Source organism: Hipposideros armiger, unplaced genomic scaffold (genome assembly GCF_001890085.2).
Source record: "Hipposideros armiger isolate ML-2016 unplaced genomic scaffold, ASM189008v1 scaffold_542, whole genome shotgun sequence".
NCBI lineage: Eukaryota > Metazoa > Chordata > Mammalia > Chiroptera > Hipposideridae > Hipposideros > Hipposideros armiger.
In genome coordinates, this window is record NW_017731892.1 from 1,120,180 (window position 1) to 1,135,395 (window position 15,216).

The window sequence follows — 15,216 nt, forward strand, 5'->3', positions numbered from 1 at the left end:
CTGCAACAAGCACCTAGACAAGTGAGTTGATGAACATGGAAGAGCTGGAGAGGAAAGGAAGCATCAACCAAGAATATACCAGAAACTTTCAAGTGTGCCACAAGGCAGCAAAGGCAGGTAGCTCAGAGGCCAACTGGCCACCCGCCCCTCCGCCAGAGTCCCTCCCAACCCCTTCCTTCCTCAATGACTTTTATTAATAGCACCTAGGTTGCTTGCTTCAGAGAATATAGAACCATTGAAAATTGTTGTTTGCTTATTAGAATGTGCACTTCATCACATCCTGTTCACCATTATCACAATAAACACTTGATGAATGAGTGAATGAATGAAGTCATTACTGTTCACCCCGGTTCATCCCCTTCTCAGAATCTCTCTCTGCTACACACACACACACACACACACACACACACACACACACACACACACCCTTCCCCTTCCCCAGCAGCCTTTTTTCTTAAAGGAGAAGGAGGTAGAGGGGGTAGGAGAGATAGCAGATGCATTGGGCAGTTGGCTGCCTGGAATACGAAAGCTTTGTTCATGTGGGGGGCAGACGGCCAGTTCCCACAAATTCTTAAATGAACTGCTCTAGCTTTCTTCTCCAACAGTCCCACAACTACTTCTCCTCCTTTGTGTAAGAACAGTGCTCAAAAAAAAACCAAACATGTATGTGAGTACTAAGACAGCTTGACCAACAACTGGGTTATTAATGTTAGAGAAGTCCTTCTAACATCAGAATTATTCAGGGCAAACACGATTCAGAAGGAGACGCCATGCTCACCTGTGATAAAGAATGACACTGAGAGTGGCAATTAGAATAACAAACAGCAACAATAAAGCTGCCCCTCCGGCAATGGAGTGGATATATTGGTTATCGGTTTCACCTAGGAGAAAAAAAAAAATATAGCAGGAATTAGGAATTCAGCTAAAGCCAGAGAAAAAAAAGGAAGGTGAGGAAAAGAGAAAAGGGTCCATCAATCATCAGAGAGGAACAATTTAAAACAAACAAGGAATCCAATAAAAAAAAAATAGGATGAGATAAAGGGAAAAGATACTTTTTCTTTTAGAGTCTTCTAATTATTTCTGACTCCTCACAGATTTTTATTAATTCCTTGATTCCTAAGATTGGGTTTGACACCTGAAGAAGAACAAGAATAGAAAGAGCATATGCTGGAGATGGGTATCACTTCATTTTAACGAGTGCCTGGTGACATACATAAAATCTTTGTTAAAAAAAGATAACCACGAAAAAAGTATGTAAATAAAGTCTGATATAGTAAGTACATTCAACACACAACAGCATGTAACTTTGATGTTTACAAGCAGACTTCTGTTTAGGAAATATTTTCTGCTCAGTTGGGGTTAATGATAAAAAATAACCAGGAAAAAAGTGTTACTCCAGCTCCGTGCTTATGTGGAAAGTACCATGGTCCAGGAATCTGAAATTTGCATCCTGGTTCTTTCGCTATTTAGCTGTTTGACCTCCAGCAGATTCCTGAACCTTCTCTGCTTGCCTTTCTTGACCTGTCAACTGATGAAGACAACAACAGTTCTAATGGCATCACAGAATTGTGGTAAGAATCTAACAAGGCAGTATTCAAAAGAGCAATGAACTCCTGGAGAAACGTCACCTCTGGAACTTGACCCCAGTGAGGTCAGAGGCCATTTCATTTTTAAAATCCCCTCCTGCCCATGGCCCTCCTCACCCACTGCTACCCACAGAGCTCCCTTTGAGAAGAAACTCCCTCAATATGTGCTGGTGACTGAAATGGGATTTAATGGAAACCCAGGAGCTGCCTGGATTGCCTCTCTCATTGGGACAGAAAATGTGCCAGCCTCCCGTCTTGCAGGAAGTGGGCAGTCCAAGCCTCAGAACAGCACAGCTTCCCTCCATCTTGAAATGAAAGTTCCAGTGCTTGTACTGTGGTTCCCAAGCTGCCTGGAATCCTACAGCAACCTGAAAATCACACTTTTCACTGGATTTTTGGCACTCTTTTTTTTTTTCATTTTAATTTGTATTTTATTGATTATTCTTTCGCTTGATATCCTTTATATAGGTTTTGTATGCCTAAAGGGAAAATACCAACTAGGAGAAACCTGTTTCTCTACTCACAACACTTCTGACACTAAGTTTCCCCAAGTTTGCACAGACCTCACAGGGCAAGGGCTCAGCCCCCTCCATTTAGACTTTAATCACAAGTCCAGGGTTCTTGAACTTCTGACCAGCCCGAAATAAATCAGGAAACACTTTCCTTACTATTACTGATATATTATAAAAGATACAACTCAGGAACAGCCAACTGGAAGTGATGCCTAAGGCAAGTTAATGTGGGGTAGGGGTAAACACAGAGCTTCCATGCCCTCTGGGGATGTGCCAGCCTCCCAATACCTCCTATGCCCAGCAACCTGGGAGTTCTCTGAACCTTATCATTTAGGGTTTTCATGGAGTTCCATTACCTAGCATGATTGATTAAATCATTTGCCATTGGCGGTTAGTTCAATCCCCAGTCCCTCTCCCCTCCCCAAGGTCAGAGGATGGGGCTGAAAATTCCAAACCTCTAACCACGTGGTTGATTCCTCTGGCAACCAGCCCCCATCTTGAATCTTTCAGCCACTAGTCACCATATTAACTTACAAAAAGATGCTGCACTCTGGATATGTGAGGGTATTAGAAGCTCTTGTGTCAGGAACTAGGGACAAGGACCAAATATTATAGCAAAGAGTATCCTAGCATCCCTATCACTGAGGAAATGACAAGGGATTAGGAGCTCTGTAAAAGGACCCGGGGTCCAAGACCAAACAGATACTTCCTTATTATTTCACAGTGCCTGATTTAAGAAGCATACATTGTTTTGAAAGATCCTGGGCGATTTAAAAACACACACGAAACAAGCTTTTTTCTCTAAGAAATAGGGTAAAGCCATGGGAATCAAGTAGAGGTCAATCACCCTTCTGAGATGGTGCAATCTGGAGTGCCCCAGCCTACAGCCAGTCCTCTCCCTGCCCCACTCTGCTGCGTAACAGTGAACCTGGTACTTAGAGCCAGGCTGGTGCAAACACACAACTCGCTGGGTGCGTGCGGCTGAAAACAAACAGGAAAAAGGAGACGCAAACGGGTATGGATGCTTCAGGGAGCTAATCAGCAGTCACAACGATCGCTTTTTCCTAAGTCCTGCTAATAGATCTTAGGCTGAGTGATGGCAGCCCTCCAGCTCCTCTCTTAAAGAAAGAAGGATCGCTGACTCTTATCCGCAGCCACCTTCTTGCTGATTATTTTATTTTCACTCCAACCCCAATGCTGTGTTGATTCATAAGAGGACAAAAGTGTCATGAACCAAAGCGCCATTCTTTTCCCTCCCATCAAAGAAGATAAATACAGTTAAAACAATTTGTCAGTGAGATATATAAATGAATAATTTACTCCAGGACTGAGACCCTCCAGGCAACGTTTCTGCCAGTGACGAGTATTTATGGTTCAGTTATAAACCCTTAGAAAGGCTCAGGATAGAAGTGCTGCTGGGCCCTTCCCTCAGAGCCAGCAGGGCAAGAGCAGGCATTCTGTCTATTGTTCATCCTTTATTAGAGTTTGGGGTGGGGGTTAGGGAGTGAGCAAACAGTGGGGCTAGGCTAGTGAGTGAAGTCACTCAGAACCAAAATATCTGAACTAGAAACCATGCTAGGAAAAACTCACCTAACCCTCCAACCAGCCCTAGGTAGGTCATGGTAGACACCAGCTAAAGTTATTCTTCCTTTTTTACCTCATTAAAAACAGAAGTAGAAGTATCAGATTTCATTCTATGTACACAGGGAATATGCACAGTGTGTGACTTCCCACAGGGTAGAGACGTGAGCGTGATCAGGTCAATTCCAAGTTTTGACTTAACATGTAACACAAATATCCAAGCTTCATCCCACATTAGAGACTGATTTGCTGAAAAAGACAGAGATTGAGGAGAGATATCTTGGAGCCTAGTCCTGTCTGCTGGAAGATCTCATCAAGAGATATTTGCTTTTCCTGATACTTTTTTTTCTGGTAACTGAAAAATGATGATAAAATCAACCTCAAGGGGGGCTATGGAGCTTGGATAAAACATATAGAAGTGTTTCATGTATTTAATCACCACGTAATATATACATTATTAAAAGACTATTTATATTTTATATACACCCATTCAAAATCAGAGTTAAAGAAATAACTCGTTTCCATTCTTTTCATGTTGAGATTTCATATTGAACTAGGCATGTGTCACGGAGGCTGCTTGCTCCTGAAAGCCTGCTCACCTTCCTGGGAAAAGGCAGCGAGCGGTCATGTGAATAGGCACATATTAAATGCATGGAGCTTTGGAGGACCATGGGAAACACTGGCCGCCTGAAGTTGGTTGAATTTTCCTGTATGCCTGAGATATGCATCCAGTGGATATTGGTATGGTAATATTATTCCAAAGGTCAACTTCCTTTGTGCAAATCAATTTTATACTCTTTGTATTTCAGAAACCTTTCCCTGTTTTATAGCAAGAAGGTCCTAGGGAATAAATTATGTTCAGAGAATTAAAGGACCATGACCTCAACCTTTAATATTTCTTCTGAGTGAATAGCAACTACCAGCCCTCAAAAATGAAATTATTATCAGACATCACCTGAGAAACAGAAGGCACAGAGAATCTAAATAAGTGTCCTGTAAGCAAGCCAGTGAGGGAGGCGAGTGTCCAACCCAGTGTTCAAATTTTGTTACAGTGGGTTTGCCTCTCTTGATGGGAAATAGTTTCTCAAATGACTTAAAGATTTTACATCAGTTGAGAAACATAGTCTAAGAGAGGCTCTAAAGTTTACTTACTCAATATAGGATGACTGTATTAGCTATGTGATGGTGTCATTATGTGCATGATGCCCTCTGGCGGGCCATTGCTCTGTAGCGGTTGGTGAAGGCAAAGGTATCTAAGTGAGCATATGAAGCATAGGGATGGCAGCCATCTTTGATCTGGTACACTTGTTGGGAACATCTTCAAGGCTGACTCCACTATATTAGATGTCTCCTTTTTTTACCCAAATATTTCTTAATCTTAAGTTACATCTCTTCAGCATGTACCTCAATTTTCACACACACATATTATTTAAAGGGGACTGTATTTATGCAGAAGTCAGATTGCCAAGACTGCACATGTCTCGCTCCCTTCCTTAGTGAATTTGTGTGCAGAAGAGCGAAGGCAGCAGACCTGAGGCTGCTACCTTTAGAAAGGCCTGCACGCAAGGGTGGCCCTGGCCTGGGGTGTGGGACCGCGGGTTTTGGGTGCATTTCCACCATTCCCCTAGCTGTTAGGGTGGTTTATTGTGCCTCAACTGTTTGTATAAACAATGCAGTTTAGGCTGAACCTGCTTTCCTCCTGGGGCTCTGCCATCCTATGACTTTGCCCCATGTGCCTTTTCCCTTTCCTGATTTTGCTTTGCATCTTTTTGCTGTAATAAATCAAAGCTATCCTTTTGGAGTGTAGTGAAGGGGGAGAATGCCCCCGTGTCCCAATCCTGTGGGAAGATAGGAGCCTAACTTCAGGGGGTGCCTGGCTCCAAAGTACAAAACTACGTCCTGCAGCAAAGATGGAAGAAGTTCATTTTTCGTTTTTGGATAAAGCCAATTAGCTAACACTGACAGTCACCCCCATTACCAGGTGAATGGAGGATGAATTCTGTGTGACAAATGGTGCTACCAGGTCCTCTACTTGAGGACTACTTATTGTTTACCCTGAGAATGTGCATGTGATGGCTTCTGTCTGCTGGGCTCTATACAAGGTAAGGTTCTTTCTGTCTCCGCAGTCTCTTAGCAGATTGTCTGTGATCCATGTCATGATTCTTGGTTTAACGCTTATTCAATAATAAAATTGTTTTCTCTTTTCTACCGTTGTGGAGCTGTTCTCTGGGAAGGGAGGAGATTTTGTTTCTCATTATCATTCCCCAACACGCTGTGATCATTACTGTTGTTTAACCAAGTGTAACTCTCCATTGCAGAGCCACCATTTCGCTTATCTACGAGGAAATAACATTTAAATATTTTATGTATTTAGCTGTTCACCATAAAGGTCCATAAACATGAGAGGGTATAAGTATTCTGAAATTTTTCATATAGAAAATAAACGTTTGTTTCCCCTTGAGAGATTTGGGAGGCTCAGCCCTCACTGCCCCTGTGGGTGGAGGTACTAGAATTCTGATGGCTAATAACTCCAGCTCTGGGTTCAAGGTCATCAGCCCTCTATAAGGACTAGAGGGAGAGCAGGAGTGGAGGGGAATGGAGGAGAAAGGAGTGCCCTAGACGGAGGAAGGACGTGCCTGGGAGCCCTGAGCAGAATCCCGGGAGGTCGCCCGAGGGAGTGGGCTCTCCCACCAGGGGAAAGCCCAGCGAGCAGACCTGGTGAAGACCCTGGGGCAAAGAAGACACGTGAGAGCTGAGCTAGGACCAGTTCTGTCCAGCAAGAATCTTGATGGTCCTTTGTCCAGAGGCTACTCCTCAAGTTCCCCTCGTCTGTTCCTGGTGTGGACTTGACTTCATCAGCAACCAACACTCCCTCCAGTCCCTACTACCTGCTCTCACTGCTCATTCCTCGTGTGACTGTATGGAAACGGTCCCTCACATGACTCCATGAGGCCCGCATGCCCCAGGAAAGAGGCCAGGTCAGTGGAGAGCCCCCACAGCACCTGTGGTGACCCGAACAAGCTCATGCCTACAGAGCTGGGAGAAAAGAGTGGGAGATCAAACTCCCATTCCTTTGCCTACACTTGCTCTGTATGAAATCTATAGCACCTATAAACCTCTTAAAAGGGAGGGCACGAGGCTATGGAACCCCAGTAGCCAGCTTCTCTTGTGATGCATCTGTTGATGATGGTGATGAATTTTCTTCTTCCACTTGGAGTAGTGACACAGTGTCATGGTGAAGAAGGAAAACTTTGAAGCCAGTCTGCCTGGCTTTGGGTCTCAGCCCCTGTCCCTACGAGCTCTGAAGCTTTGAGGAAGTTCCTTACCCTCTCCATGCCTCCCTTTCCTCATCTGTGAAGTTTATAGAATAATAATAGAGTTGTGTAACCACTAAATGAGTAATTATCAGTAAATTCTTAGAGTGACTGGCACACATATAAGCACTATCTGTGAGTTTTTCATATAGTAGCCAAGACAAGGCCTGTGACACCTAATTCTTTTTTTTTTTTTTTTTAAAGATTTTTATTGGGGAATGGGAACAGTGCTGGGGAATTGGGGGAAGGGGACTAGACAAGTTGCTGTCCTTTTGTTCTTCAGTCTAGTTGTGGAGGACGTTGCTTCACTGGCCCAAGTTGACACCATCATTGCGCTCTTCCCGGGCGAGGCAGATCAGTCGCCGGCTTCTGGACAGTTGCTCACTGCGGCTGCTGGCCGCTCACGCTGGCTGCTGGCTATGCACGGTAGCCCATGGCAACCCACTGCCACAGGGGCTGCAGCCTACGCCATGGCCAGCGACTCACAGCAGCCCAGCTCCAGGTTGAGCTGTTGTTCAGCATCTTAGCTGTAGAGGGCAGTGTCACTGGCCCTCATATGTGGGATCCGAACTGGGGCCCTCTGGCATCCCAAGCCAGCACTTAACCAGTGTGCCTCGGCCGGCCCGACACCTAATTCTTATAACTGCTACTTACAACTTTCTCTTGGGTCCTTAGAAAGCTTCAAAATTCAAACTACATGCCATTTCTAAAGGCTAATATATAAATGTGTTATAAACATCATACAGATTCAGAATATAAAACAGACAGCAAGCTTTGGGCTGAATATTTATCTCTGAATATTCTATCCAATTTTAAATCATTTTTATTTAAAATAATGTTTACTAAGTGCTCTACAAAACATATGAAAGCCCGATGCCTGGCTGTAAGACCCAAGAGCTCTTGTAATAATTTCAAAATCTACAGCTTTCTGCTCTAGAGTTTAATTACTCATTCATCTCCCCTTTTAAAAAATAGCCAGTGATTAAAAAGGAATTGCATAATTAGATTTCAAAACTGATACCTTTATTTACTGGATCAGGAAGAGAGGGCAGTTATCAACATAAACGCCAAACAACCTGTTTTGATTTAAGTATTTGGGATTTGGCACCTGTGCACGTGTTCTTATGAGTGTAAAACTGCCCACACAATCACACGTATTTATCGAATGTTTGCCATACGGCAGATTGAATAATATGATCCTCGCTCCTCCCGACAAATGTTCACAGACATCTGAATTCACACATATACACAAATTAAAGGAGTGAAGACCATACCTCAGTGCTCTATATAAGACATACAAAACTGAAGGCACGTTAACATCAGGACAATACTTATACTTTGCAAGCCTATATTTCTCAGTATCGGTAAACTTATCTCCTTGTGGCCCCAATTTGGGCGTCATTTGCATATCCACAGTGTCCTTGAGTTTTTCTGCAGACAGACAATATCCCTTCTCCTCTCAGTATCTACTCTTTATTTGCCCACATCCATCATCGAGATGAGAAGGATTTCTCATTTCCCTCACTATTCACCTTAGCTGAAGCCATTTCTCACTCGCCACCAATCCAATCGCGAAAATTACCATTTCAACCTTAAATCTGTAAGAGGAAGAATGTCTTCTTGTGGGTTAATCAAATAAAATGCCACTCTTCTATTATATATATATATATATATATATATATATATATATGAATATCACCATTACTTTTGAGTCCTAGCAAAAGTAAAATACATTGAATTAAATTAATTCTGGAAATAAATTTTATGGTGACCTATAAGGACATTTATTTTATAAAATACATTTTTATAAATAAAAATATTTACTTTATAAAAGTTATCCAAAAAGATTTCTCTGTTTAATAAATGCCTTTTAAGAATGCCTGAATCATTTCAGTGTAAATAACTTTAAGATACAAATTGGGATCCACAGCTATAGCTCTACAAATGGCATGCCTATGTTTATTCTTCATTTCCTGTCCTGTTAAATAACATAGTTCTCAGCAAACCTAGCGGGTCATCTTTGAATATTTGCCAAGAGTCAGGTCAATACATGATTGAAATACTTCAGTTCAAGTTGGAAGTAGTTCACTAATTGCATTGTAATACTTAAAATTAGAATTGCTGTTAAGAATGAAATGTCATTAATCTTATATGCAGAAGTAATTTTTTTTAAGTTGTAAGTTATTTTCCACTTGCCGTTGGGGAAAATTTCACACAATCATCTATGTTCAGCTCCTAATAAGGCTCTGAGAGATAACCACAAGCTGTTATTACTTCCGAGGTGCTTTAAAGTGAAAAATCCCGTGCCTTCAAAAGAGTATAAATGGCGATTTTGCAGCTGGAGTCATTAGGTAGGTCTCTCAAATAACCATGGCCATGGATTTGCGGTGGGAAGAAAATCAGTCCATTTGTCTGAATTTGAATCCCTAGCTGTACTCTAAGTTCCTAGGGAGAGGAAACCTCATGAAAATGGTTTGAGATTCACACTGAGGAGAAATATCTAGTTAAAGAAAAGCATTTCCTGACATTATCTGCTTTCCAATACCGGCAGCTAACACTGCTGATCACGCGCTCAATCAGAACTTCTTTCCATGCCTGATGTAGCGAGGTACACTCAACAGTGTGCCTTACAGGATAGCATCATCCCATCAATTTCACACGACCGCTTTCAACATTTCCTTTCCTCTGATATTAACTTACTCAATTCAATATCTTGTTTATCTACACAAATACGGCATGTATAAAAAAATGACTGCAGGCAAAACTTCCAGGGTTGTGTGCATCAGGAAAGAGGAATAAATCACTACGTGGGGCTTACAAAACAAACTGGCCGGTTACATTTTCTTTTTTTAACATAGTGTCTCCTAGAAGAATTGATTCCAGCAGAGGCAACTGTAAAGATACAACGACATAATAGGCCATGATTGAGTAATCAGCTTGCTTGTGATGCTGGCAAGAGTCGTTTCATCTGGCTACCCACTTGTCATCCAGAATTTTAAAAACATAACTAAATTGAGCTGAAAATTGTAGTTGATCCATTTCATTAGAGGCGATTTAACTTGCAAGCAGTGGCCGCAGTGCTCTGGGGTTCTGGTCCTGTGGTTTTATCGTATCAATTAACTGTCATGGGCGTTATTTTCTGTGTAGGTAAAGACAACGAAAGGCTGAGGTTTGTCATGGAAATGGATATGTCTGGGAGCCCTGTGTCTATCAGCTCAGGCCTACATACAATACTCACATGCCTACAATCTTCACATCTCTTATAAATTCCTAGCCATGGTACAGAAGGTTCTGGATTAATGAACCCTACGCCTTGCAGAAGAAACACATGGAGAGATTCTCTTGGTTCTGGCCTCAAGCCTTCCTGGTTAACACTTCCATAATCTTTGTTTACAAAGCCCATCCCCCGGATCTGGTGACTAGCAACTATGCTCCATTTATATAAAATATGCAAAAACAAGCAAAATAAAGTTTAAAAGGGGAATAGGTGTTTTTTTGGAAAGATATGAATGTAAACAAAATTTATGAAAATCATCTCCCCAAACCTTGCAATTAATCTTCTGAGGGTTCAGGTTTCTTTGATCAGCAATCACCGAACTTCAAATGTGAAGTGCTAATAAAAACAGATCCAGAAATAATCCAGCTAGAAAGCTTGAAAACAAAATGGGCACAGTCCCTACTAGAATATATCAAAATATTAATATACAAAGCATCAGTCAAGAACATTTATTCTGGAAAGATACTTGGGCCACTCTAAGAAGAGATGCCATAATCCCTAATCTCAAATAATTTCTAATATAAGAAGTCTGGACAATTGCACACAGATGGGCTTATTAAGTGACTCAAGGGTATAGATTTCCCAGTTATACGGGTTTGTGAAATTCAAGGTGCTTAATGGTTCAGTGGCAGGGAAGCATTGTTGGGCTCATGTGGAAAAATCTTGAAGATGGTGAGATCTGATAGAAATGCCAAGGTAATGGAGGTAAAGGTGGTAAAAATTAGTAGGTTGGTGAGGAGAAGGAGAACATAGGAATGTGTGAGTGACGGTCGAAGTTGTGGCAAGCATGAGCTGTTATTTCAGTCAGGCCACATCTCCTTCCCTGTGTCCAGCTACCTTTGTGTCCCACCAATGGCAGAGGGGGTAGGGCCAATCAGCAAGCCTGTATGCCAGCTTGGGTCTGCATCAGCCCAGAGGAAAAGGCAACTTCTTCCAATTTGTCTGCCCAGAGGAAGCACCTTTTGAAATTTGTCTATCTGCAGTGGGTTCCTGTTTGTGGCCCAAAGACCTCTTATGCAATGGCAGTGACCTGGTTTGAGAGTTCAATCATTCATGAATTGACTATAACAACTGACTCTCAGCTCATCTCCTCTGCCTCAAATATCTCTTTTTTATTCTACAGTCAGCTATTTGACTTATATGTCCTTGAGGACTATTTTGCCATCTTTAGGCAAGAATTGATAATGGCTTTCATTGGTCTTACATGAGACCCAGAATTTCGACAAGTTGTCACTGAACTGAGCCTACCACCTTCTATATTCACCCCTAACTCAGAATCTCCTTACCCGCCTAGTCATTTCATTGTGGTCACCCACACACAACTTCCTCCTCCACCCATGCATATTTTGCATTATTCCCTGTACCCTGTTTTGTCTCTTTCCTCTGCTCAGAAGATTAGAGAAGGACACGAGGAACTAAGCTTCTCATCAGTGGCAAAGAGAAGTTTGATCAAAACTAGCTTCCTTCAGAAACTTTCTCAGAGAGCCCATTTCATTTTGTTGGTCCTCTTTTTTTTTTTTTAATAATCAATCGACACAGTTGAAACAACAGTGGTTTGAACATCCTTTCATTAATATTAAAAGACTTCACAAATTCTTTAGGAGGAAGCCTAAATACTTTCTCATGACTGATGAAATTCCAGAGGATATTAAGGGCCAAGAGCAGTCTTGGTCACGGTCAGTATACACACATTTTCCTGTGTGTCTTGCCCCTGTAGTCTAGACAAGTTTCAAATTCAGAACAGCCAGTCTGGGACTATTTCATATTATGTCTCAGGTCCTGAGTGCAAAGGACAGGAGACAAGTGTTTCTTTCATTCAGCAAAGAAAGTCAATAGTAAATTCAGGTTTGACTCAGAACCCCTTTTTCCTCTCTGTTCAAAACATATCAAGTCCTGGATATGTGACATATTGGTTGACATTGTGTCATTTTTTGGGTGACTTCTGAGTACATGGTACTTGTCTGAAGATGACTGCAGGTAGACAAATGTCAGGGGAGGAGGCCCTGTGTTAGTGTGTGTAGAATATGAGATCCTGAAAACCTCTTTGGGATGTTATAAAAGAAGTCGATGGGTGCTAACAAAAGGATGCATAGCAGTTTATAAAAATCTCTGTCACAATCACCTTTCCCTTGACAGCTGAAATAAATTAAATCTGCTCCACATCTCATACCTGTCTCTCCACTTTAATCTCTACATTGATTTTTGACCAAACAGCCTTAAGACTTGAAATAATCAAATCACACCAGAGAAAACGCAACTGACCTGTTTTTGCTTTCCATATGACTTTTTTTTATTCAATTTTTACATATCATTCTTTTGAAAAGGAATTAAACCAAAACACACAGTGAACAGCTGCCATCTTCTGTCACTTACACTGTTTTTACTAATAGTCCCAGTTGATATGGTTTCAACCTGTCAACTGAATGTCAAAAAGCCATTTTGTGGGTGTTCAAAACACATGGAAACTAACAATACTGACCATTACGTTCAGTCACTTTCATTTTCAACATTGTTTATAGCTTATGTATAAAGAAAATGAATACTTTTATGTACGAAAGTTTGTCATGTTTGGACAAGAAAAGCCACTTTCATTAATTAGTAGGTGTCAAATAACTATACATCCTAAAAATCTATTACCTCCATTTCTCTGTTATGTAAGATGTTTATACTCACTTCTTCAACATATAATGGGCAAGATCTTATTTCATACATGTTTGAAAATGGTTCTTTATGATATTTTTCTGAATAAAACTTTTTCTTGCCTTGGTTTCTGAGACAAGACTGGTGACTGTTTTTATTCTTTCTTTTCCCTGGCCAGGTGTAAAAACCACTTCTGTAATGCAGGGTGATTTCAGGCAAGAAATATTTTCTATATATGTCTGAAGGAATAGAGTCAACATTTAAAATGAAGAATCTCTTTTAATTTCTTTCTCCCCCAAATAGTCCATCAATCCTTTTTGCATGGGGTTCTAAGAACAATATACAGAGGGTGCCCAAAAAATGTATATACATTTTAAGAAAGGAAAAAACTATATTAAAATTACACTGATGGTAACCACTTTGAGCACCTCTTATAATTGCAGAGGTCAAATGTGATTTGTATTCACCTTTTGTTATTGGTATATATTATTACAATTTTCATACAGTTATTCCTTTTCTTAAAATGTGTATACATTTTTTCGGCACCCTCTGTGTGTCTCACCCCCAGCTCTCACTGTCACTAGAAGGAACAAAGCAGGCTTGATGTGGTCCAAGGTGACTACACAGATGCACGAAAAACAGCTCTTCTCTTCACAGAGTGCTGCATGAAGCCTTTTCTTCTTCCTTTCCAGAGCGGGAAGAAACATCAGTCTGCAGTATGAGTGGTCCAAAGGGACAGCCAAACCTTAGGAAGCCTTGATTCTACAATCTACACACAAGCCAAGGCACATGAGCTGGCTGGAAGCATACGAGGGAGAAAAACAGATGGCAGGGAGGGAGGCAGTGAGGAAGGGAGAGAGGGAGGGAGGAAGAGAGGGAAGGAGGGAGGGAGGGAGGGAAAGAAGGAAGAAAGAGAGGGAGGGAGAGCTTCAACAGCTTCAAAACCAGTCTCTTTCTGCCACCAGGTCTGAACATGGCGGCGGGTCTCAAAGCTCCCATATGGCAAAGCAGCAGCCACATCATCAAGCATTCATTAAATCCCACCCAACTCAACACTTATTCAGCAAATAGTACCATCTTGTTATTGCTGAGGATACACAAGGATCTTAAAACCTAGTCATCACCCTCAAAAAGTTTTAATGCAATTGAAAAAAATGGGAGTTTTACAGGTGAAACTTATAGGCATTCGATAGCATATATTTTTCTGGCTCGCTGATTTTTTTTTTTTTATTTCAGGACTGTGTGGCAGATCAAGAAAATGGGGGGAATAAAACCTATTATTGTTAAATCTGTGATGGATGGATTAGCAAGATAAAGAAATACTGAATACAAACATTCAATAGCTGAATTCGATCATTAAAAAATATTTTGAACAGCAAAGCTGTGAAAAAAGACAACAGAAAACCAACCACTGTGGTTCGTTTTTTTCCATTGTTGACACCTACAGACGTCTGTCACCTACTCACCATCAGTTACGGTCAGTCTTGTCACGACGGTTTCGTTTTCTCCTGGGCTGCCCTCGAAGCTGCAGCGATACAGCCCTGAGTCAGAGGCCGTGACGTGAGGCATCGTGAGGACGGTCCTGTTCAGCCCCTGGCTGCAGTTGCTCAGCATTTGTCTCGGGTACCGTGAGGTGTAACTCCTTCCTTGGGACAAGTTGCAGGTACTCAAGCGGTCGATCTGATGGGACCGGAGCTTTTCCCACATAACTTGCTGCACCGGCCACTTCATCTGAAGCTCACATGTAAGAGTGATATCTTCTCCAGGTGCTGAGACCACGTATCTATTTGATGAAACATTCACCTCGAAATTATCTGGAAAGAAGAAGCAACTGATTACGCTTAGGTCCTCAAGTTTTTCCATACAAAGGTAGATGCTACCCAGAAAATTCTGTCACAATGATTGGTGATGTTATTTTGGATCGTCTCATCGATTATAGATGATATCTTCACACCACACTTTTGTACGAAAAAGACTTTTGGCAGAATATGTTCACACATATTCGCTTCAGGTTAACTTGATTAACCATATAACAAGAAACATAATCAAAACCCCGGGTGTTTTTTTTGGTAGTGATCATATCAAGGGGCCGTTCTGCATGAACGCTAAGCCAGTGACTCACACACTGACTCTGAGGATCAAATATCTAGATTGTAATCATATCACCTAGGATTTTAATGGTCTTAAAAGGGATAGCAAATCATTTTCGCTCAATACATACATAAACCCATTTTTCCAATGTATGCTGTTTTATGCTTAAAGTATGGACCTACATGTCCTGTGAATGCCTGGGTACCAAGAAAGTC

The 15,216-nt window shown here is 41.5% G+C and overlaps 1 protein-coding gene across 1 annotated transcript; it reads right to left on the minus strand.

The window, feature by feature from the left end:
- Nucleotides 1–774: 774 nt before the first annotated feature.
- On the minus strand, nucleotides 775–14,722 carry CD226 (CD226 molecule). Its single transcript, XM_019668902.1, has 2 exons — nucleotides 14,377–14,722; nucleotides 775–881 (listed from the first exon to the last, which is right to left on the minus strand). The coding sequence occupies exons 1-2, from the start codon at nucleotides 14,639–14,641 to the stop codon at nucleotides 775–777; spliced, it is 372 nt and encodes a 123-aa protein (XP_019524447.1). The 5' UTR covers nucleotides 14,642–14,722.
- Between the last annotated feature and the right edge of the window lie 494 nt (nucleotides 14,723–15,216).